The sequence below is a fragment of the Coenobita brevimanus genome, chromosome 67 (genome assembly GCF_032717465.1).
Source record: "Coenobita brevimanus isolate Jiangsu-jjx chromosome 67, ASM3271746v2, whole genome shotgun sequence".
NCBI lineage: Eukaryota > Metazoa > Arthropoda > Malacostraca > Decapoda > Coenobitidae > Coenobita > Coenobita brevimanus.
Window position 1 is genome coordinate 18864633 of NC_137020.1, and position 26499 is coordinate 18891131.

The following is a 26499-nucleotide window of genomic DNA, read 5'->3' on the forward strand; positions in this document are numbered from 1 at the left end:
CCTTCCCACCCACCCTGCCTACCTACTCACTCATACTCATTCACTCATCTTGTCCACTCACTCACTCACGCACACTGCACATACACTCAACTCTATCCACGCACCCCACCCACCCTGCCCCACCACACCCACTCACCCTGCCCCTCCACATTCACCCATTCACTCAACCTACCCCACCCGCCCTGCCCACCCTACCAATCCGTCCATCCATCCGACCTGTTTTAGCTAATAATGATATGGTTGTTGAATTAAAAAATTTCTGCGGTACATGACTCCCATGTTTCCACCATTTTGTCTTAATTATTTCTAATTAGATAATCTTGGCCATCAGGGGCGCCACTTTAACAACTGTAATGTATACTGTACGGTACATTTGAACTTGACATAAAAAGTTACACCTGTTAGAGTTGCTTAGAGAGTTCTGTATGCATCCCCTCGATATCCATAGAGAACAGAAGGACACACAGACAAACATTCTTTTATCTATCTAACTATATCTGTATATCTATGACTATGTCTATCTACCTATCTATATCTGTATATCTATGACTATATCTGTTAATGTGTCTATATATCTATATAATGTGTGTGTGTTAATGTGTGTGTGTGTGTGTGTGTGTGTGTGTGTGTGTGTGTGTGTAGGAGAACCATAAGGTTTATAAGTTTAAAGAACGTTTAACTAGTGTAAATCATAGGTCACAATGACAAAAAGTTCAGCCTAATAATACCCAGGCAAAACTAGTTGCAGGGATGCTGGGGAATGCTCAGGTTGTAGAACTAAAATGTTATAAGCCTAATTTTAATAAAGCATTTCAGTTACAGGTAGTGACTTCGTGTGGGTCAGACCTATCTGGAATTAAGAATATTACATCACCGAATGCTAAGGGCAATGGCAGATCAACTGTGAGCCACTTTATGATGTTCTCTTGTCTCCTATAGCAGGCCACACAACAATGCCAAGCCATGATTATCTCATTTATATATGTATGATTTTGTGTATCGTCACAAAACGTATACAAGCGCCGTATCTTGATCATATAATTTCATCAGAGGATTTCAGTCAGGCCAGGAAAAAGCTTGTACAGTATAATGAAAGGGTTGGAAAGTCTCAATGATAACCACTTCAGTGTACTGATGTCTTTTGTAATGTACTTTTGTTAACACCACTTTATAATATTTACAACACCAAGAACATGCCATAGCGACAGGACTAGAAAGTCTCCATTAACCCCTTCACTACGATGACTGTCCTTCCTAAGCTGAACAAAAATCATCTGGAAACAATAATAACAACAGAGAAAAATTCTGATCTTAAATGTCAAGTTAGTGTGCCTTTCTGTCTGCGTGGAAACTTCCTGAGTCATCCTGTTGCTGCTGAGAAACACTGCGCTGAGTAGGTGGATCGTCTTGTGGGTGGATACCCGCAGGACAAGGTATATTAACTTTCAACGTCCAAATATTCAGCTGAAATTAATCTGTCCAACATGGGTAGTAGCACTCCTAGGCTGTAACTCCTGGAAGGCTGTCCCTCCTTGATGGTAAGATGGTTTCCCTGGAGGGGTCGGCCTTCCAGGGGTGCTTTACACCCCCGGGACATTCACTTCCTCTGGGGGGTTGACTATTACGGTGACAGGCTTTTGTTACTGCCCTTGGTGAAAGAACTAACCTCTTCAGTACAATTATGCTATTTTAACTTTTGCTCATTACAGAAGATTCTACTTACTCACGACAGATTTTAAAACTGGAAGGGTTAGATATTTTCTTCCTAAGCCTCTTCACAACCGGAGGGCTTTTCAAAACCGAATAACACTGTTTTGTAGCAGCAAGATATAAGTACATTAAGACGTCATCAAAGTAAAAGGGGGGGGGGGAGAACTAAAACCTCTCTCCTTGAAATGGCATAGGACTATGGAGTCCAATGGTCAGAGAAAAGGTCTACTGTTGGGAAGGAAGCGACTTCGATCCCGGGCTACAGGAATGAACAGTTTGAGTATCTGAAAGTCTCTCAAACATAAAAAGACCTGCTCGCACTATCAAACCAGTCCTGAATGAGACAACCCTGCCATGCATTCAGTATGAACGGTGAGTATTAGCACGGAGATGGTGACCTGTGAAAATAGGCTAGCTGACTTGTAGGAGTACTGCATCATGCCAAGAGTTAGAAAAAAACATCTCTCCATCCCATTTGTGTGTGTGTGTGTGTTACGTATCTCACTCTGGACATTGACAAACCAATCCGTTCCCGAGCCCCAACAGTCTTTCTACGCTCAAAAGATGGTGCCACAAAGCTTCACTTCTGAACAACTTTTTTTTTTTTTTTTTTTTTTTTTTTTACGGCCAATCAACCATCGGGGCCGAAGCCCCTGGTTATTAAGGCCATGGATATATATATATGTATATACATTTAAATATATATACATATATATACAAACATATATATATACATACACACACACACACACACACACACTTCCATGCATACATACAGACACATTTTCATGCAAACGTACATATATATATAATATTTTTAATCTTATTTATTTATTTTTTTGTATTTTTATTTTTTTAATTTTTTCTTGGTTTTATATGTTTTATACCTTATAATATAAAGACAAACTAATCTAAAGACCCTAAAACTAATCACCTAACAGACAAATCGCTAACCTATACTAAATCCTACAGAGACAAATAGCTAGACCTACACTAATGGTAAAAATACCTCGACTAACAGAACACCATCGACTGCAGATATGTAATGCCTTTCTACATGACATACCTGCACTCATCACCTGGTGACTGTCAGTCGAGGCACAACCTAATATAGGGGACATCAATATATGAAAGGGAACCAGACGAGTCAGGAACATTTCCATATACGTCAGCTGTCGTCCCTAATTAGAACAACTTAAGCAAGATAATATAATGTATTTACATAATTTGTACAAAAAGTGAAGAACCTCGCCCAGCAGACCACCATCGACTACAAGTGCCCAATACCTTCCTATATTGCACACTTGCACTCATCAGCTGGTGACTGTCAGGCGAGGAACTTGGCTTAATGTAGGGGACATCTATATTAGAAATAGATCGGTGGGAGGAGGAACTATTTAAAATATGTCAACTGTCAACCCTAATTAATATTACAATATATACATATTTACTGTTCATAAAAACCATAACCACGCAGTAAAAAAGTCACATCACTCTGATCAGTCCGGTCTCTCTCAAGAAAGCCATCAATTTATCAGTCATAACAATGTCCCCATCACCCAGGATGGTGGAAAGGGTGAAGGGGACGTCTACTGCGCCGCAGTAATTTATAAGTGAAGCACGTTCACGAATAAATCGCCGACAGCGCAGGATGATATGACTAATAGATAACACCGCATTACAGATGTCACAGTGCGGTGGGAAGCGTCTTTCCATATATGGTTTTATGTGGGTTACAATGGTGGCATTCAGCCGTAGCCGTGCCAACACTTTTCCTTCTAGGCGACTGGGACGGTTGGCAGTGTCCCAGTCGCCCAGGTACGGCTTACAAGTTGGAATATTTAGTCTGGTCCACTGACCTTGCCACAGAAGATTTATTGATTTCTTTCCGAGAGATAGACTCGACCGTAGATCACGAGGAACGTCCCAAGTCTCCTCGAGCTCCACAGCCGACTTTGCAAGTAATCTGAACAACTGGAAGTTAATACTTACTGTCCATACTCAGTACAGGCTGGGGTTGTCATAGTCAGTGCTGGTGTAATGGTATTAGTGGGGGTGGGTTTATGTCCTGCGGTGAGTTGGTTCCCTGTATCAACCTGGGATAAATCTGACTTCTCGGACGGCAGTGTAGCGCAATTGCATTTTATGATACGATGATGATGATGATGATGATGATGATATTCCACTGAAAATGCTGATTAAAATGAATATCCATGAAATGACGCAAAATTGTTGAGTATTGAAAGTTAGATTAACCTGCCCAGCTATACTATAATAATCTACTCTCTCTCTCTCTCTCTCCCTCTCTCTCTCTCTGCTCAATTATCCAATAAGATACTGAAACGGACCCGTTCTTTAGATATCTTCAGATTTTCTCTCCCTCCCTCACACACACACACACACACACACACACACACACACACACACACACACACACACACACACACACACACACACAATTAGAATGCTACAATCATTAACCATCCTTTGCTTCTCAGTCAGTTAGTTTGCTCGTTCTATCATGCAGCAAATAACGCTGAAAAATACATACGTGTCAGTACCTTCAGGTAACACACACACACACACACAAACACACACACACAGATGCCCTCATGTGTGCACATGACCAAACCAATTTCTCTCCCATACAGCCTCTCTCTCTCTCTCTCTCTCTCTCAATCAGTCAACAGATAATTTTGTCTGTATATGTATTTATCAACCACAAATGCACCAGCACACAGATATAATCTCAACACTATCCCACACTGCTCGGAGAAACACAAGTTCTATCCCGGGCAGTGGCAGGGAACAGTTTAATAATGTGGATATCGTTAAAATCAACTTTACTAATCTTCCATACGACCCACCGATACGACACAACACATCCTTGCTAACAACCCGTGCATGCATTCAGTATGGAAGGTGCGTATTAGCGCCGATGCAGGGATAGGTGAAGAGGCAGTGCATACAGGAGGCTGATAACCCTTAGGGAGTCTATGTACAGAGATGAGAGCGCACACACACACACACACACACACACACACACACAGTACTACAGGGACAACTACTTTAAGGTGGTAGGTAGTGGTGACCATCATCCACTCGCTTGATGCGGTGCTGCCTACTTCTTCCTTCACGTTAATCATTCTTTTTCTGTGTCTGCCCTCCTCTCTTCCTATTTCTCTCATCTTTCCGGTCACTTTTTATTACTCTTCATTCCTTTTCAGATGGCTTTACATTATCAAGCCAAATGGTTTCCTGTAAGCCAGGAAACCATTTACAACTCTGGGTGGTAACCATATAACCAACCCATACGCGTTCCCTACGTTTTAACAAGTAGGTTGGAGGAGGGTTAGTGCCCCTCCCCGTAAGACAACTAACAACAAGACACACGACCGCCCCTTGTGGAAATATGTCTGGGTATAGATTCATAGACAGATAGGCTACCACTAACATGGAACAAGAAGAAGAAGAAGAAGAACAACAACAACAACAACTACTGCTACTACTATACTACTACTATTACTATTACTACTACTACTACTACTAATACTACTATCAATACTACTAGTACTCTTCCTGCTACTACTACTATTGCTCCTCTCTCTCTCCCTCTCAACAGGGCCACTCTCACCGTCATCAGCTTATCAAGAGAATCATCAATCTCACCCTCATGCAGGTCGACGTGGTTACTCTCTCTACTTCTCTCTCTCTCTCTCTCTCTCTCTCTCTCTCTCCCTCTCTCTCTGTATGGTACTTTGTTCTCTGTTTGTCTGTCTGTCTCTGCGTATGGTATTTTCCTGTCTTGCTTTCAGAGCTGGTAAAATAGGAACATGCTATGCAAACTGTGATGTCTGTTTTCTCCCTGCATTTTACGTAGATTTGCAGCAAGATGCTGAAGAAAGATACCTGCTCATTTTTGGGACCGACGTAGCCGGTCTGTGTAATCGTCTAAGTATATAAAAACATCCTTCAGCTCCTTCCCTGTTCCCGGAAAGGAGGATGGTGGAGTTCAGGAAAATGGAAGCTTCAGTGTGTAGTCCATGGGATTCACTTCCAGATGGGCCCAGGGTTGCAGCCACCACCACTATTGTCTTGCCTTCACGCTGATTTTTATTTGGAAGACGGCTCTGCGTTAGTCAGCACGCCAATTCCTCTAGCTAAAGAACCCAAACTCGATATTCGGGCCAATCAGAATCAATGACAAAGTTTGTTTCCTCCACGTCCCTTTCCACCCAGCCGTACAAAAGGAACGTTTATGTAATATAGCGTGTATGTCGGGTGGTATCCAAAGGGAATACTGGGACCCAGAAAACACTGATTTTGTGCATTACTCATCCTCGTGCAGTCTTGTGCACTCAGTAGGTATGGAGTCAAGATTTTTCTGACCTGTAGTTCTTCGTCTGTCAGTCTGTCTGTCTGTCTGTCTGTCTGTCTGTCTGTCTCTGTCTCTCTTCAGTGGATGTCGCTTTGTTACTGATAAACTCTCAAGGTCCTGTCTTCTCCAGCATTTTATATCAGCGCCAGATAATATAATTCAGCTGTGTAAGTCATATGAGCCAGCGAGTATTAATATCGTCGCTATTAACCCTCTCATGGCCTGGAGAACTCTAGCAATTTATTCCAGCTGATGCCACATGATTTTATTCAGCTGAGAGTTAGTCACAACAGCCTGAGAGACGTTACCCTTTCGGTTTCTTCTATAATAAGTCCTCGCCATAAATAAAAAAAAAAACGTGAATTTTTTATAGGAAGACTGGCGAATTACGTAAAAAATGTATATTAACACTCTCAGCCTCCTATTTCCTTTCTCCCCTAAATAAAATGACATACTGTTAGCTGAATTAGGATGGCAGAGTTGTTCCGGCCATAAGGGGGCTGCTGGTGGCATGCTACACTTAACTTCCTACAGCTGGAGCGGTCACGAATACGGGACTTGGAGAAGGTTAAAGTTACACTCCTATTTATATATGCGACTCACTAGATTACAGACCCAGAGGCATGGGAAACAAGTGTAACATTACCTAACACACCCCTGGCTTTTAGTGAGTAAGCAACGCATGTACTTGTATCGTTATCTTCCTCTCTTGATCACAGTGGTATGGATTGTTCAGATGGAAGAATTACATCCACGTAATGTTGTGCTTATTGGAAAGGCAACGGTTTCGAATGACTTGATGAAACTGTTGTCATCCATCCATCATCCATTCCTTTTTGTTTTTATTTTTTTTTTCCAACCCCATCAGGAGCGTAGTGGTAAAGAGTTTGGCTATCCAGCCCCGACATTTAAAAAGAGGGTGACTAACCTATCCCGCCCTTGAGTAGCATTATGCAAGTAATAAACCCCGACCCTTCCATGGATGTACACCTTTGTTTTTCTCATCCACTTGGAGCCTTAAGCCGGTACACCACCGCGGGTCATTTCTTATACGGTTTTCACCTAAAATAGTAAATGGTTGTCTGGATAACAGGAAACCATTTGGCTTGTCATACAATGTATAGTCTCCTTAAGGGTGTACTGCACTGAGTGAGTGAAAGGTGAGTCCCCCCCCCCTTACCTACCACAGGAGTCCCCACCTACTTGTAACTTCTGTGCAAAAACATTTTTATACGTCAGCAAAATTCTTTCCTCTGTACTGTTACCCATTGCACTTTTTCAGTTTCAGGGTACAATGAAAGCCAATAAACTCACTTCCTGTGGCTTTAAACTGTGTTTTATTCTCTAAGATTTCAAAGCAGGAAGTGATTTAGAAAGTGCACAGCATTACGACCATCATGGCATCGACCCGGAGAAAACGTTGATGGGATGTATTCCACTAGGCATAGTAGGCATCGTACCAAATTTTCCTTATTACACTTGATTAATGCGCTACACTTTATTACACTTTAATATCCTCTGTTACAGTATTTGTATTTTATTTCTCACACAGTTTACTTCATTACCGTAGAAGAGTATGGAAAAGTGTAATAGGAAAATAAATAACTGAAGCAGAGGTGTTACGAGGGCTCCTGTGCCACTCAAATTCGGACCTAACCTCATAGTGGTAATGTGGTAGGCTGGGACCCGTGAGATGGATTGCGGGAGGGGAGTGGGAAGAACCGGAGTGAGAAGAAACAAGAAAAAGAAGAAGATGAAGAAGAAAGAAAAAGAAGAAGAAGAAGAAGGAAAGAAAAGAAAAGAAGAGGAAGAAGAAGAAGAAAGAAAGAAAAAGAAGAAGACGAAGAAGAAGAAGAAGAAGAAGAAAAGAAATTAATAATAATAATAATAATAATAAAGGAAAAGGAGAAGAAGAAGAAGAAGAGAAATTAATAACAATAGTAATAATAATAATAATAATAATAATAATAATAATAATAATAATAATAAAGATAATTGCGATGAAGGAGGAGGAGGAGGAGGAGATAGAACACGGTGTAATAAGAAATGGAAAAGAAGAATACAGAGAAGAATAAGGAGGAGGAGAGGAAAGAGGCAGAGGATATGGGGGAGAGATCCGGTACAGTAAGAAGGCGTAAGAGGAGGAGAATGGAGAGGCGGAGGAGAAGGAGGTGGAATCCGATATATGAAGGAGGAGGAAAGGAATGAGAAGGAGGAAGAGGAGGAGAAGGAGAAGGAGGAAGAGAAAATATAGGTATAATGTCAGCAGATTGATTTACGAGTCCGTGGGTCAGTCTGGGTCAAGAGAATGGGCAGACGCAGTATGTGGTGACGTGCTGGGAATTACACCACACATCGTATTTTAGGTGGCTTTGGAAATGCCGTAGTACCTCTTCCTAATCGATTTATTCTGCATGTAACACCTCCCGTGCATTATCACAGAGGGACACGGACACAGACAAAGAAACACACACACACACACACACACACACACACACACACACACACACACACACACACAGTTACATAGAGTTACATAGATACACAGACCACACAGACCTTACGGTCCCTACGAGGTGGTCTGGCCTTAATACTAAAATGACTTAATACTAATACAGTGCATAGAAGCGTTTGAAATGGAGAGAGAGAGAGAGAGAGAGAGAGAGAGAGAGAGAGAGAGAGAGAGAGATACACAAAGACACAAGCACACATGACCACAGAAAGACACAGAGCTATTCACACATAGACACCGAGAACCACAAAGAGACAGAGAGACACATAGAGAGACGCAAAGAGAGAGAGAGAGAGAGAGAGAGAGAGAGAGAGGCACATAGACGGACACAGAGACACAAACATAGGCACACAAGCACAGACAAAAGGGACTAAAAGACTTAGAGAGACACACACAAAGACAGAGAGATACAGAGACGCAGACAAAAAAGCACAAAGCTATAGCGGTTCACTGATACAGAAAAACCCACGGAGAGAAACTGACAGAGACGGAGAGGCAGGAATGGCGAGACACAGAAACACAGAGACACAAGATGTACAGAGAATTAAAGACAAAAACACGGAGACAAAGAGACACCTGGAGAAAAATTCATTGAAGCCTGGAAACACAGATACACAGAGAGAAAGAGAGATACACAGAGAGGCACAGAGACAGAGACGCACAAATACTGGCACAGAGAGACACAGGGACAGAGACACAGAGAGACAGAGGCAGACATTGGAGAGGAGTAACGTGGGAAGTTATTACTCTTTTGTATGGTGTGTGTGTGTGTGTGTGTGTGTGTGTGTGTGTGTGTGTGTGTGTGTGTGTGTGTGTGTGTGTGTGTGTGTGTGTGTGTGCTTCTTGCGGTACCGTACATTCTAACTGATATTCAAAGCAGTGGCGATGATGATGTATTATTTTATAAAATAAGTAAATAGAAAAACAAATGAATATCTTCCTAGATCTCTCTCTCTCTCTCTCTCTCGACCGGGCTAATACACGGCCCGGCCCTCTCTATAGGAGAGGAAATCGTGAACTCTCTCTCTCTCTCTCTCTCTCTCACTTGTTCATACTGGATCATCCTAGGGCAGTCTCATTCAGGGCTGGTGTTATAGTATTTATCCTATTTATCCTACGGTTACTCTCAGCTACTGGAAGGGCTGCTGCTGAATTACTCGACTACCTAAGTTACCAGATAGGAAGTAGGAACAAGACAAAAAGTGGGAACCAGACAAATATTGCAATTAACGAAATTTTGATTTAATTCGTTAATATCCCAGGCAAACCCACAGAGGTTCTGACTGATATGATTACACTGGCCTGACTATTACCAGAACGAAATTCTTATTTGCCAAAATTGATACACAGCTCTGAATGAGCCATTATTACGGTATATGTTACAAATATCACCGAAAATTAGGTATATATAAATGAATTAGGAGAATACAAAGGAACAAAAAATTAAGGAAATAAGTCGAGCTTTGTGCCTGAGGCGGTTTCATTTGTGGTGAACGATGATGAATGTCAATATTGTACAGTAAGTGACCAGACTGATTCTTGCTTTTCCACATTTTGGTTGTCTCTCCTCCCCGACTGTATTCGCCATTCGTGAGCGTCTTCTCCTTCGTGTCAGTTGTGTAAAATTAACCCCTTTAGTCCAGTCATGTACTTCCAGAACATTGTATTAAGGTTAGGGAAGATTTTTTTTGAGATAAGAAGATTAGGTGTAGCATTAATTGCCAGTTTCAGTAGTAGAGATGTAGGTGGTGTCTACCATTATCCACTCAATACAGTGCTGCCTACTTCTTCCTTCACCTTAAATATTTATTTTCTGTGTCTGCCCTCCTCTCTTCCTATTTTTTCCATCTTTCTTGTCACTTTTTATTACTCATCTTTCCTTTTCAGTGGCTTTACATTGAATGACAAGCCTAATGGTTTCCTGTATGCCACGAAACCATTGAAAGCGCTGGATGATAACCATATAACCAACCCAAAAGTGTTCCCTGCGCGTCAACAGATGGGTGGCGAAGGGTTAGTGCCCCTCCCTGTAAAACGTCTAACTCAAAAGACAAACGACCGCTCCTTATGGGACTGTGGCGTCTGGCTACAGATAGGTAGACAGATATTAGCAGAGAGCCTTCGTAATGTGATTAGAATTGTCCGGTGGTAGCTTGGCTGGAGTGAAAAAAGACGCCATCATGATGACAGGGTTATATAAAACCAAGATACTCACTGGGATAGGTCCTGGAGTGTGCCCATGGGTTGTCGTCCTTGTACTCCTGAGCCAGTTCATGTTCCAATTCGGTCTCGTTTACCAGAGGGTGGTAGCGGGCGCTGGCGTTGGGGTGGTATCTGAGGAGATGAAAAGGCGGTGAAAGGGGTAAGAACCCACACTGAAATATGAAGAAAACAGAAAAAAGAGGCAGATCGATGGCTTGGTTAGTTGAGTACTGGCCAAACGAACAATCTCTTGTGAATTCGAGTCCCCTGACTGCCAAAGAGATTGTGTTGTAGACGGTGATAAGCAAAAGCCAGTATGCCACAATCAAGTACCTAAAACTGTTTTACATCACTAGACCACTATTTCCTGTCTCATCGTCAATAATTTGTATATATCTATCCTATCCACCTCAGACATTTCAATTACTTTAATTTAGAAAGGACACAAGGAAAGCCTTTGACAAGATATGAAAGATGGGATTGCAAAACAGATGATTAGAACTAGGTATGCCTGAAATAGTAATCTACTATGTGACATCCCAAGAACCGCAGGCTAAGTTCGTGATAAATTACAGCATATCACCAATCTTGCAATATCCAGGCAGGATGCAAGAGGGATCTGTTTCAATTCCTTGTTTATTTTGTACAGTACACCAGTGGTGTGTCCTGCCAGATACGCCTACACACATACGATATATACTGGTACTATGCAGATGACACCACCCGAACTGTGATACCAAATGGCTCGAAAGCCGAACATGACCAGCTTATCCAGACGGAGGCAATCAGATTGAAACATTACGAAATGTCTGAAGTATAGGGGCACGCAGGTAAATTTGTAATCGTAGCAAAGGACAAAATTTATCCATCAAATGTGAATATCCAAGCTAATATATTATTCAAAAAGCAGAAGAATTTTAAATCACACACAAACGTCCCGAGGCAAAATTATTAACCTAATACTATCTACCACGTCTCTGGTCAGATTTTGGAACTTTACTAAGAAAATTAAAATCCACCTGGTCAGAATGATATTGCCAATAGCCTACGAGAGTATTCGCCAACACCACTCACATAGCTTCAAAAGCTCGATTGTTCTAACTACAGCAGGTGCAAAACACAGCTTTCCGGTCCGTCACCAACAAGTGACCCTAATAATGAACATGGAAAACACCATCATCCACGCCTTCATTCAGCTGGCGGAATTGTAATTACATTGTTGCTGTTACAGGACCATAGTGCTCATATTAGGAGAGTCCCTAATAATTAAGGAGGTTAATGGGAAGAATATTTTCCATTCATTTTGAAAGTTTTCCTTGAATATAGCTAAAATAAAAATAAAATTTACACCAGAAGAAAAAATAGTTATGGAAACAAAGACACACCTGAGAGAAGATGTCTTTAAAGTATGGGAGGGACTTGACACAAATGATGCTGTAAATTAAGATCATATCGCACACAGCACCACAGCACAACGGTCTTACTAACAGAATGGGTAACGTCGTAAGATTAGCATAAACACTTCTTTCCTTAACACAACAGATGAAGAATGCACTCACACACACCATGCAAGAGGGAATGATATAAAGCTGCAAAACACGTAGCTAAAACGCTAACAACATCGTCTAATTTACACCATATAATTTATCACTATATTCTGTTTCATTCACTGTAATTTCTTGATCAAACCTCTTCTCATCCCACCAAGCATCCTCGTAGACAGCCGAGGGCGTAGGTTTTATGCCTGTCGTCTACATGAGGTCGTTAAGGCTTTAAATTTTGTGTCTTCAGACATCTTAAAAAACACGACCTGCAACGTTGAAACAACATTCAGATCCTATTTACACAGCTGGGTGAACAGGGACCAAGAGAATGCAAACATCAACTCGAGAGCGGTGTGGGGATGAGAGGGGTGAAGGGGTGAGAAGTGAGGAGATAAAGAGGTGAGAGAGGGCGGGGAGAGGGCTTGTTCGCTGAAGGTATTTTCGGCGGTATTTTTACTCCTTGCTGTACTAGATTAAGATGTTTTCGGTATCTATAGGTGATGTTTCCAGCAAAAGTTATGTATTCACCAGCGTCTGTTTGCTTGTGTACAAGATTCCTCAAAAAGCTGTCATTCGATTTCAAAGAAATCTGGTGAATAGGTGCGCAGTGGCTCAAGGACGAGTTGATTAAATTTTGAGGTGGATCCAGACTTAGATGCCGGAATAAATGGTATTTTACTGGCGTTGGCAGAAGTATGCATTTTCTGATTTGTGTATCAGGGTATATTAACTGACTATGTGAGACTGTAAAGTATTCGTCTAGTAGGAAAGAGGAACTACAGCAGTAAATTACAAATTTTATTGGCGTTGGAAGATGTATGCTCTCTCTTAATGTTTCCTTGTTATTCCACTTCGTGAGAAACGAAGTGGAAACTACGGTTAGGTTATGTCCGTCCGTCCGTACGTCCGTTAGTCCGTGCGCCCGTTCGTCCGTTCCACGCTGTATCTCAGAAACCATTTGTTGGAATTTTCTCATATTCTGTATAATTATAGGGCAATATAGGAGGTTGATGCCCGTCTTTACGAAATTTTGGGAAAATCAAGATTGCCGAATTATGACCAATTTTCTACTGTTGAAACTTTAAATCCATTATATATCCTTTACCTTAACAGATAGGCTTACAGAAGGTGATAAACTTATAGCCTATAAGAAGTCATATATAATGAGTCTTTACAAACCTGTTCTTCATATAATTAATTTTGTTGCACTAGCACAATATAGTAAGTGATTCATCAGTTTTTATCTTCGGAGTGGAATATAGTCTCTTTAGGACTTGTGAAAGGGCTGACTAAAGCCGTCCGCTGTAAGCTGATAATTATAAACTGCGATGTTTTTCATTATCATTTTTAACATTAATCGTGATACATATGAGCGCTGCTGGTGCTTTAGGTGTCTCTTGAGTATATCAAAATCGTTTACTTTCAACCGATATTACTGTAGAATCACCATGCAGTAAACGAGTTAAAGAGAAATGGTCCATGTGCAGACTGTGTCCAATTTCTGTCAGTCATTTATGAAACCCTTGATGAGCCTCTGTTTCCCTGCCTCGCTGCTGAATGTGCTTGTAACTAAACCTAGTATTGCCAATCGTGTGATGATAGGAATGCATGTTAAACTTTCTACCCCGCTGATGAGTGCGGCTGTTGTGCGGCATGCAGGCTAACCTCGTATTATGTTCGCATGTGTTACAAACGAGAGGAAAGCTTATTTGACTTCTCTGAGTCCTTGCTAAATGTGATTAGAACGTGACATGCAGGGTAGCCACCTCTGCTACTCACGTCTATTTCATACATGATTGGTAGATAATCGGGATTTGTAAATATCTTTGCCTTCCCAGTTATAACCCCTTCAGTAAGGAAACATCTATTAATTTTTGGCTATATTCAGATTTCATTCAGATGAGGATGGGAAGGGTTGGCTTTATCTTGTCTTAACTCCTTAATTAATTCTTTTTTTAAAAGTTGGATAAATATGCCTGCAGGTCGCAAATGTGGAATAAATACGATATGAACATACTGGACGGATTAACACTTTCACTTTGTGGTCTAGTGGGTTAAGGCGCACAAACCAGGTGTGATCCATGAGGGTATGCATCTAATGAATGGCTGGGGTTTGCTGCACACAGACCACCACTCAGCAGTTAGCGACTGGTAACTTTCGCCTTTAATGTCGCAGCCCAGCCCTGGCTCCTACTCTCCCGATGGGGCAATTATGGACTGAATGACAGACAGAATATCGACAGAAAACTTACGAGGGCGGTGGTGGTATTAGTAGTTGCAGTAGTAATTGTAGTAGCAGTAGTAGTAGTAGTAATAGTAGTAGTAGCAGTAGTAGTAAATGTTTTGTATAACCAGGTAACTCCCAGTCCAGTTATATGCGTGTCACCAAATGAAGGCACCTCTCTTCAGCACCAAAGATGTATCCATAATTAAGATAAAAATATATTCAGAATGAGGCCGAATGATTTTAGTTAGTTCGGAGAAATTCTGGTTGAGAACACGATTGCAGTTGCTTGACAGAACGAAAAATAAGGAAGGAAAAGAAGAAAGAAAGGAAAGAGAAGCAGAAGGAAAATGAGAGGGAGTGGAAGAAAAGCAAGGGGAGGAAGAAGATAAGGAGGAAGGGAAGAAGAAAAGGAATGAGCATAAGAAATAATAAAGAAGACCGAAAAAAAAGAATCGAGGAAGAGGAAGGAATAATAAAAGAAGACCAAGATGATGCTGAAAAGACCATGAAGGGAAGAAGAAGAAGAAGAAGAGGAAAGGAGAAAAAGGAGGAAAAGAAGGAATGCGAAAAAGAAAAAAGAAGATAGGAAGACTGAAGATGAAGACGCATCAGAATTCCACTTGATCCATCCTTCAGTCTTCTTTCACCCGTCCACTTACCCTTTCCTCCTAGCCCCTCCCGCCCTCCACTGTAACATGACCTTGATATAAGCATTCGATTATCCTGGGTTACGTAAGGGAAGTACACACACACACACACACACACACACACACACACACACACACACACACACACGTATTAGACATTACTCTCTCCTTCCTCCTCTTCTCTCTCTCTCTCTCTCTCTCTCTCTCTCTCTCTCTCTCTCTCTCTCTCTCTCTCTCTCTCATGTCTAGCTCTTTCAGCCTGAGTACGTAATTTTATATCTTACTTGTACCCCAGACGATTATATTTTGACTGAGATTTTTTTAACGTCATGAACCCCTTCAGTACAAGAGGCTTTTGCTAAATTGCATAAAATAGTCTGAAGGTATGGAGAATAAGCCAGACTATTGCGTCATGGGAGTGAAAGGGATAATACCGTATCATTAGTACAACATGAATGGTAAGCAATGTTCTACGATCATTTGTTCGAGACTGTGGGCTATCTAGAGAGGAACAGATTTTCCAGACATGTGATGACGCTAGATAAATAAATGTGATTTTTGTCTTGCTCTCTAGAAACCATATAATAAAGTCCCACATGTTAAGCTGATAAAGTAAAGAGTTTGGTAATATTAGGAATGTATGTGGATGTACAGGGAATGGTTGTATATCAGGGACTCGACAGTTGTTTTAATCGAGACATCACGGCACATATTTGTTAATGTTGACGTGCCCCAGAGATATGTAGCTTACTAAGGACAGATCCACCGTTGTCTGTATCACTAGCACTGGTGTGTTGTAGTATATTTCTTTCACCCTGGCTTGGGCTAGATTTTTGTTCTTTTGCAGCTTATGTCAAGTAGCAGAATGTGACAATGCTGCGACGCTACATTATGTTCACAGCTCTTCTTCGTGTTTAGTAACATATTCAACATTTTTTTTTTTTACAACTCAGTATTAAAGATGGCAATTTTTGGCCAAGTTAAAGTGAAATGGGTATAGGGTCAGTACTCTTAGCTGTGTGTATCAATGGCAATGACGTGTAGCGGCAGTTGTAGTGATTGTGGTTGTCATGACTTTAATAATGGTGGTTGTGAAGGAGGTGGTGGTTGCTGGCCTAACTTAATTTCATATACTGAATAAAGTTACGTCTTAGTGGCATGGTAGTGCAGTACAAGTCATGGGTGGGATCCGATAACTGTGTGTTATAGCGCCGTTAAAATCCAAGAGATGGCTGGAGTGCTTTGGGTCTTATAGAAGCTGTTAGGGCTGTAGGGAGGTCTCCTATGGCATCGGGCTCTTCTACTCTGAAAGCTCTGAGCCCAAAAGACTGGCAGTGGAGGTATGTTTGAAACTGACATGCCAGACATACAACAGTGCCTCAGAAAAATAACTGCAATATCAAGTGTTGACCACATTCTTCAGTACTAATATACAGGCTGGTTCACATATAACGCTCGACTAAAAGCTCGCTTGATGGCATCTTGTATTTTGTGGGGATGGCTCAGTGTGCTGGTGTGGGAGCGAGTGTGTCACTGCGAGTAGGAAACGAATAACTTAGACAGGATAGATTATGATAACGCTGACTGAGCCGCAAACACAGGAAATCAACCGTCGGAGTGGAAGGAACATTATTATTTATGGACCACCCTGTATGTTACAGTTATCAGGTGCGCCTCTCGGAAAAGAATTTTAATACAAACTGTTGGGGCATCAAGTCAAATATATTCAGTGCATCAAGGCTCTGGGGCAAAAGCTTCACATTATTTGAATCATTCCCACCAATGCAGTGCAGCGGCTAAGAAAGTAAACCGAATGATGGAATAAATTAGCAGAATCAGATATTATATGCTAAAATCTGACCTCGCCTGCATGAGCTACGTCGTTCTGGGGTTCCCACTTGAGCAAGGATATAGGTAATCCCTACACTACGATGGCATAGTACATTCTTGCTGCCTGAAGACGAGTTTGTTAAATTCCGGAATAAAGACCAGAAATGAAGAGGTTAACAAAGGATATACCTAACCACTCCAGTTCAGAAATGTTCTCAGAACCTTCTGCTAAGTACGCTGGAGATAGCAAGAATTAAATAGAGAAGGCGTCTCGGAATGAAAGGCTTAAATTACAGTCACCGAAGCGAAGGGCTACAAACTAAATCCCACTCTCTAAAATGTCATCGTAAGATGGCAGGCGAAGAGATTTCAGTTGGTTTTCCTTGGCGAAGTGTTGGTTCTGGGAAATAAACTGAATGTTTTACCATTCTGAACTTCCTATGATTCACTGACAATTGAATAAAATCGTCTGGTGTAGGTTCAGATAAAACACTGAAGTTAGCGGGATCATGTGATGTTAATGGAGACTGTTGGGACGTTCTGGTTAACTTCCTTTACGTACCGGTAGAATTTCTGGCAAATGTACTGGCAAAGATATTCGCTTTCCCACGCGGGTCATTTGCAGTGGCGTCACCAAGGGGGGGCTAGGAGGGCTTAGCCCCCCCAAATCAAGGACACAGCTCCCCAAAATAATAATAATAAAAAATCACCAGCTTACATAGTATGCTTGCAGCTCGTCATTGACCCACCTAGCTTTCCCCCAACCCCCTACCGCCAATCCACTTTTATTCGTGCATCCATATTAGTTTAGTATATTATTTATAGCTATATAATGTGATTAGTTATTCACAATTTACGTAAACCTATGACTCAAATAATAAGTTATAATATATTCGTTTCCTTTTTCCAAGCTTGGTTTTCTTTGAAATATATTTATTGCACAAAGAATGCAAGATTGTATTACGTTTATCAGACTTATTATATATTTACAATATATAATATGGTATATATTAATCACGGAGCTTTAAAAATTGGATTATGCAGTCTAAAATATCTGATCTATGCAATTTTTCACAAATTCGAATGTTCAGATTATCGGAACTCGGAATGTTTGTTTACACTGAGAAGTGTGTCAACTGTGGCTAAATCCTGTGTTGTTTTCGGTTTTATTTGAATGTATTGGTTTCAGTGGCTGTATAGACGTTACTACGTTCCGGTATATTGCTAGCCACCTCATTTTACCTGTTCATTTTTGTTTTTACAGATATGAGATCTAGCCTATACTCTATACAGAGTCAGCATTGGTTCAGTCGACATTCGACTGTCAGAACTGAATGTCATTTCCCTTTTATAGGCTATTCTACAATAATACATTTGCGGATATCAGCCAGCAGCCACTCAAGTGATGAAAAGGTCATCAAAAAATCCTCAGGGACAGGGTGACATAAGGAAATTCTTTCGCACCCGTACCTCCAAAGATGACTCAGATGAGTGCCAAGAAAAAGTGGCTGTTATTGGGAATGAGGTGCCAGAAGCAACCCCAGATAACCCCAAAGCTGAACCCATTCAGACATGTGTAAGTAGCCATATATCAAACTATTTCAGTAGTCATTTTGTGAAGCTTAGGCCAGGATTTTTTTTATTGATTTTAAAATTGGGTAGGCCTAGGGTATTTTTCATTGTTGCAAATATATTGTCCTAAACGTACAAAGTGGGAAAGTAGGCTAAAACTCTCTCTCTCTCTCTCTCTCTCTCTCTCTTTCTAATATATAATATATTTTCTCATTATTTTTTTACCCACCGCACAGCACAAGTGATAACCTTGATATACCGTACCTGCTGAAGAACCTGCACGAGATCTACCTGGTATTTGGCCCATCAATATTCATGTGTCCTATAAGTTTCTTATTAATAGCCTGTGAGACCTAATTTTACTTTTCCTTCATCTATAGGACTCAAAAATGCCCCTAAAACTGCTCAATTTCCGAAAAATTTTCCGGGGGGGGCTTACAGCGCCCCCCCCCCGTACCCCCCGGCTGCATATGCTTGCTTCGCTCGCTCCCCCCCCTTCTACCTACACCAGGGCTACAGCCCCCCAAAAATCTGACCCCTGGTAACGCCACTGGTCATTTGTAATGTTGCCATCTGAGAGTAAATCTCTCTCGCTCGCTCGTAATAACCGTTTTATAATTACAGTACGAGTCAGTGAGAATATATGGTAGCTATCATTTCTTTTCTTATTTTTTATTGGTATATTCATATTTTTAATGCGGCTAACCTGGTTTATACTTGACATTCCGTTTCCTGAGGTCCAGTAATTTTCTAAAGTGACCGATTTGGCGCTAATATCCACCACCTATACTGAATACATGCTAGGGCTGTCTCGTTCAGGATTGGTGTTGTGGTATTAGCGGGGAGTGTTTTTATGTGATGGCGGGGAGTATTGTGAAAAGTCTGCAAAGTCTGCTTTAAAGAAATTTCTCTCCATGGTACTGAATGTGTCAATAGGTTTGGTTACTCCTAAGGTTCAAAAATATCTTTCCGTAATACATCTTTTGACTCATAAAAAAAAAAAAAATAAGTATGTAATTCTGTATATCTATGTTTATGCATGTAACCTATATATAACCCATGAATAAAATAAAGAAATATAAGGAAGTGTATAATTAGTGGAATTAGCATTATACTGTAGGCTCATTATGGTGCTGTATTCTACTTTTCCTGTAAAATATTGCCATGATCTGCTTATTAATCGGCCATGATCTTTCTTTTTTATTGTAATCAGTCAGTTAAAGTCATTAAGTCAGTCTATAAATTATACACGTATTTAATTCCCCCAAAGTGTTGCGTTTCTTTATTTCCCTGTACGCCTGATTACCGAAGGGTATAGCGGGTAGGGAAGACCTTTTGGCTTTTATATCGTGTTTTTATATGTCTGTAAATAAAAGGTAAATCTTGTTATTATGTTAAGACCAGGTCGCCTACAAAGAACCGTCAGGTCTGTGTGACTTTAGTATCTATGTAACTCTGTACCTGTGGCCGTATTCTACGTGGTGCAGGAGGCTTCGTGGCACGTATGCCTTAGCTTTTTACCTGGCATAATACGTTTAAACAAATTCTCGTTTTTTTTTTTTAATCGCCTTAATACCAACGTAGTTTGCAGCACTAACATTATTAGAGTGAGGTATACTGTGCAAAAGAAAAAACATCGATGATCAAGACGTGTTACGAAATCTCCAAAGCCACTTAGGCTACGATTCTATACGCCTCTCTTCTATCCATGTATCGTGAGGGATGGCTGTCTGGCTGCAATGGAGGGGAAGGTGAGAACGTTGTAGCGGTAGAAATTCAAATAGGAAAGATGAAGAAACCATGACGACAAACAATAACAGGAACAAAAACAACAAAAACAACAACGAGCAGAAACAACAAAACAACAATCGTAATAATAATAATAATAATAATAATCGTGGATCACAACAAAGAGAAGTTGAAAGGAAAAAGTAGAGAGAGAGGAAATCTCAGTGGAAGCTGAATGTCATTACGACCCTCCTTCCTCTCCCCTCCCCTACTTCCACCGTAACATTACCTTTATGCAAGTTCTCGATAATCAGGGGTTACTTAAGGAAAGTACACTCTCTGTCTGTCTGTTTGTCTGTCTGTCTGTCTGTCTGTCTGTCTGTCTCTGTCTCTGTCTGTCTGTCTGTCTCTGTCTCTCTGTCTCTCTCTCTCGTATGGTTAGGGGTGGGTGACTGGTATTGGCATCAAGGAATGTGAGGATCTAGTGTTCGTCAACAGTGCGGGACCTTGGATTATTAGCATGTATCTTCATCTTCTTCTTTTTCTTTTTTCCTATTCTTCTTGTTCTTCATATTTTCATGACTATAATTAAAATTATCATTATAATGTCGTTGTTGGTGGTGCAACCCCAGGCTCATCTGGTTGTGAACCGAAACAACCGCATTATTCGGGCCATCTCAGCTGGTCACTGGTTGAAATCTTTTGCTGAGTAATATTGAAGGATTGTCGGTGTTGTGATAGCATGGTGCATGAGGTGAATAGGACCGCATTGTGATGTGACCATAGTGGATTGTTTGTGGTTCATATATTGTGTTGCTACTTAAGCAGGAAAGTGTGATGACAACATCGCAGTCTAGCCAGGTGTCATCGTGTCACTCTGGATAGGGAAAGCTCCGAGGTGAGTATACCTGGCGGTGATTCATGAAGGATGCTGGTTTGCTGAAGATTTTTGATGGCTCTGGTGGCTACATGTTTATGCAAGTGTGTGTGCAGTGTAGTGTTAGGTGTAGGAGGAGGAATGTTGCTGAGACACTCTACCTATGAAATGTTGACCTGTTGATCGTTTTTATTTTGTTTCTGTGTGGACGGGCATGATGCAACATAAAGTTACAAGAGTGGGATAGATCTTGAATTAAATTAGTGAACTGAATGTCTCTCATACTCGTGCGGATTTTGATTGGAACTGCTTTCGCTAAACCTTCCCTGGAGCTGTGCCTAAAAATGCCTTTGACACTGAGTAACTGAGTTGCCGAAAATCGATTACCTTACATCAGCCAGCCGTTTGATTATGTTACGTCAGTTGGCCCAGTTCCCGCCTCCCTTAGCTCAGGGGATTAAGATTTTCTCCCTCCCTCCCTCACCTCAACCAGATTTTGTCTATTTGTCCGAATGTGTGCTGTGAATTTGTCTTTGCGTGTTCAGTTTACGTCACAACAAAGGTTTATCTCAAAATACTGTATACTCTTAACTAACCTTTCTTATTATAGAACATAAATGTTCATATCTATATTCAGTTACGATATACCGTCCGTTCATTTATTTTACTCTGTCAAATACTGTTGCCAATGTATAATATTTTCGAACAATGGCGATCAATTTGGTGACACCGGAAGAACCTGCATGGCTATTTTTAGTAGTTCCGTCGCTCATATTTTAGCAAGCCATTTTAAATTCATCTAAGATTATTCATCAGCATAAAGTCTGCATAAGATTATATGAGTTCTTGTGAGAGCATATTCGTTCTAGATGATGGCTGAACTTATCCCAATAAGTAATATGCGGTACCGTAGGAAATATCTGGGGAAAATGTAAGCCCCATCACGTTTATCTGCTCTGTTGAACTCCACTGACCAACCAACGACAGGAAACGTTAACCCATTGGCTCCAGATTTCCTGTGCGAGGGACTTTGCTGGAATGGTGCTATGCGTACCACCTTCCGCCTGTCGGCTGATAGTTGCGAAACTAATAGGTCCCTTCCCCGGGATTCTCTTCTTCATTAAATTTTGAAAATGTCCAGTTCCGTCCTATATTGAGGACACTGCGCGCTGATGGGTTAAGCTGTTTCCTCATCCCACCCTGAAGGAGGTGCATTCTCCGCCAGGTCTCTGTGAACCCACTATAGTTACTGTGGGCGGTGAGTTGGGAATGTTCTTAGTTCCTCGTCCTCCCTGTCTCTTCCTGAACCTCTCCTGTTTAGTGATATGCATAGAATATATTTTTTATTTAGTTTAGCCGTGCCTATCAAAAAGATGGCGCAGATAACAGCGAATACTGTTCTAGTTGCCTCTTCTTGTAGGTGTTTTTTATTTGTGGTCTCGGTGCATTCTGTAATTATTAAGGCTTTGTGTTTTTTGCAGCTCACTCATGTTTGTGTTGGTTGGGCTAGTGTAATTCATTGTCTTTCTGATGAACTGCATAAAGTCTGTTTTCAGAAATTCTTTCTTTTGTCCTAAGGTAGAGTCTCTGAGTGCATTTATAACATCAAATTAATTAGATGTCTTTGCGTTCATGTTCTTTGTATGCTGAAAAAGTGTCATGTGTGTCCAAAATAAGGGGTGTCATTCTAATGGGAGTGGTTGGTTAAAGACTGAAGTCTGAGAGTTTATTTGAGACTCATGTCTGCCTGGAGTGATTGGGGTAATGGTTAGTTTGTTTGCTGTGGAAGTCATTCCGTTTTATCTTGGCCACTATTATAAAAGTGTAGGTTCAGGTAGTGCTGGGTTTGGAGTGTTGAGATGTTATTCAGGCCATCAGCATGGGAGAATATTGTTACTGAAAGAGCTGGGGTTGGCAGGGCATGAATGGAAAGGTTTAAAAGTGAAGGTAAAAAATGAGCCTTGCGGGACACTGATGGATTATATCAAGAATCTGAAACTTTGGTTTTGGTAGAGTATGCTTGTCTGCCTAAGAGGATGTTGTTCAGCCATGATTTTTATATATTTTTTGCAAGATTTTGCTTATCAGATTATGTCTTGGTACTGGGCCAAAAGCTTTGTGCATGTGTACTGCTGCGAGAATGGGTCTTATTGGTGGCTGCTTCTTGTTGAAGTCATCTACGATGAGCTGACCTGAGATAGGTGTGTGGAGGTTTAGTGTTTTGCTAGGAATCCATGTTGAGAATCTGATAGAGAGATGTGAGGGCTGATATTATCTGAAATTGACTTGCCCATTATTTTAGATGGTGTATAAGGCACAGAACTTGGTCTATGCGATGAAGGACTATAGAGAGGCTTCTCTGTTTTGAGTAGTGAGATGATGATTCCTTTCTTCCTCAATTTCGGGATTGGGCTGTGACTACAAGAGAAGCTTAGAATGTCAGTGAAGGCGTTTATCTGTATGGGTCCAAGGTGTTGGAATGTTTGAAATATGGTCTGATCCTACTGCCTTGAGTTTTTTGTGGGTTTAGTCATGTGCAGGTCTTGCTGTGAGGTGAATGGAAATTTTTTGTGTTTTTCCTTTGATTATAATAATTACTATTCCTCCTCCTCTTCCCCTTCATCCTCCTATTGTTCTTCTTTTTCATTATCTTCTTTTCCATAGTACTGGAGAGAGAGAGAGAGAGAGAGAGAGAGAGAGAGAGAGAGAGAGAGAGAGAGAGAGAGAGTACATACCTCCTTGAGCCACTTGTGTGCCACTCTCTCAGGCTCAAGTAGCGCTGTGGTAACCTCAGGGAGTCAGGGTTCGTATTTATAATGGACCTTAGCTAATTTCTATGATAAACAAATGCTTTTATGAATTAATTATCATCAGGCACTAATTTGTTTGGTTGGCTTTTCACTTTGGTTGTCACTGGAGTTTGGCAGGTGTGTGGGTAATGATTAAATTATTCACGAACTTTCTCATACACACCAAGACGATTTACATGGTATGTAAGAGAATGTTAAAATGTAAGTCTCAAACTGAATCGCTAAGAAAGAAATGCTACGAAGTGTACACTGCCACCTACAATAGGAACCGTAGTTTCGAAAAGTTTTCTGAATACATCCCTGTGATAGTCTACCCTCACCACCCTTAACCCTATCACTCCTATCAGATGCTATTTTTTTTTTTTTTTAATATTTGTTCATTCTTGACCATCTTATTCACCTCAGGGAAAACTTTACGAAGTAGGGAAGTTAACTATAAATTTCCACAACCCCTTCAATACGAGAGGTCATTCCAAGCTGAATAAAATCGTGTGGAGTTGAGTGAATACAACCAAATAAGACGTCAAGGCGGTGATGGGCTTAAGTACTCTGATTGCCTGCCCTCACTAGACATTCTTTTTCTATAGGGTCTCTAGCCCTCACCACCCATACTCCTTCCACCACCCATACTCCTCCCACCACCCATACTTCTCCCATCACCCATACCCCTCTCACCAACCATACCCCGCTCACCAACCATACTCCTCTCATCACCCATACCCCTCTCACCCGCACCCTTTCCACCACCCATACCCCTCTCACCACCCATACCCCTCTCATCACCCATACCCCTCTCATCACCCATACCACTCTCACCACCCATACCCCTCTCATCACTCATACCCCTCTCATCACCCATACCACTCTCACCACCCATACCCCTCTCACCATCCAAACCCCTCTCACACCCATATCCTTCCCACCACCCATACCATTCTCACCATCCATACCCTTCCCACCACTCATATCCCTCTCACCAACCATACCCCTCCCACCACCCATACCCCTTCCACCACCCATACCCCTCCCGCCATCCTCACGTCTTTATTTAGTTTATTGCTTTTATTTCCCGACGATTTCATTCAGCTTAGAAAAGGCGTCTGGCAACAAAAGATTAGTATAATTTACATAACCTCTCACTGCCATCACGTCTTAGTTTATTCCTGACGACCTTCTTCATCCAGGAAAAGACTCACGCTGCAGGGGTTACTGATGACTATTATTTAAGCCCTCTCGTTCGAAAACCCTCCTCCAGTACGCAGAACACAAGGCTGTGATAGTGGCGTGAATAAACTGAAGACATCATCTGAGTGAAGTGGTTAACTCTCTCACTGCCATCAATTATTTCTGTCATTTCATGCTTGCAGCTTTTCAGACGATATTAGTGAGCTTTTGAAAGACCTCTTGTGTTGAAAGTCGAAACCAGTTTAGCTCGAGGACGCCACGCACACGCACAAATACTCACATCTCTCTATCTATTCACACGGATAGATAGACTGAATACCGCGGAAAGGTATCTGCCGCATCACGAATGACGTTCATACTGACATTTCGTAATTAATTTGTTTAATATAGTATGTAGTTTTTTATATGACAAAACAGACTCATGAGCAGCTGATCACTCACTGACTCTGTACACCGGCGCTGAGGTGGAAACCAATACATCCTCCCATAATCATTCAATGTACTCTGGATACGTAAAGCAATGTGCCAAACTCTGCAGATACTGTTGTGCCAGCTGTGGCAGTGGAAGGTGTTGCATGAAGTATTTTTATGTGGTAGTAATATGAAGATCACACTAAGGTAGCATGAGAGGAATGAGAAATATGGCAGGCAGGAATGCAGGCAGATGACCGTCGGTGGACCTTTATTCACGGCTTAACACGTTGCTGTATACGTAACGTTGCTAACCTGTCTAGTATTTTTGACCTCTTTCGTTCGATGACGCATTTCGTTTTTAACCAGCTATCATCAAACGATTTTATTAAATTCTGGGAGGACCTCTAGTGGGGGAAGTGGCACTGAATGCATTGTGTTACCTTCTGTTCAAAAAGTTTCTCAAAAGTTGAATAAAACTGTTTGGAGATAAAGAGTAAAATAAGGACCAGGCCATCGTACTGAAGTGGTTAGAATGGGAGCAGCGCGAGGGGAAAGATAAAGCTACAGTTTTTGATGATAATTTTTGAAGAACTTGACAAGGTTGGAACGTCCCTGGTGTCTCTGTATCATATCTAATGCAATGGTGTGGGACGAAGGCAAATGAAATCCAGTAATTAAAGGCGTCCCATGAAAGATCATCAGAAATTAGGGGTTTGCCTTTCCCCCATCGTTATCATTTTTAACCCTTCCACCCAATGACATGATTTTTATTGTATTCTTTATTTAGTTTGGGACAGAATTTTCGATAGAAGGGGGGGGGGAGGATTTACATACAACCTTTATTAACCTCTCCACTCCTAAAA

At 41.2% G+C, this 26499-nt stretch overlaps 1 protein-coding gene across 1 annotated transcript in view; it reads right to left on the bottom strand.

Moving 5' to 3' along the window:
- The window catches only part of LOC145405524 (ammonium transporter Rh type B-like), a 152860-nt gene that overhangs the window by 66757 nt on the left and 59604 nt on the right, over positions 1–26499 (bottom strand). Inside the window, exon 3 of the mRNA XM_080276867.1 lies at positions 10816–10934. Within this exon, the coding sequence (XP_080132993.1) occupies positions 10816–10934 (119 nt within the window). The remainder of the gene's footprint in view (positions 1–10815; positions 10935–26499) is intronic.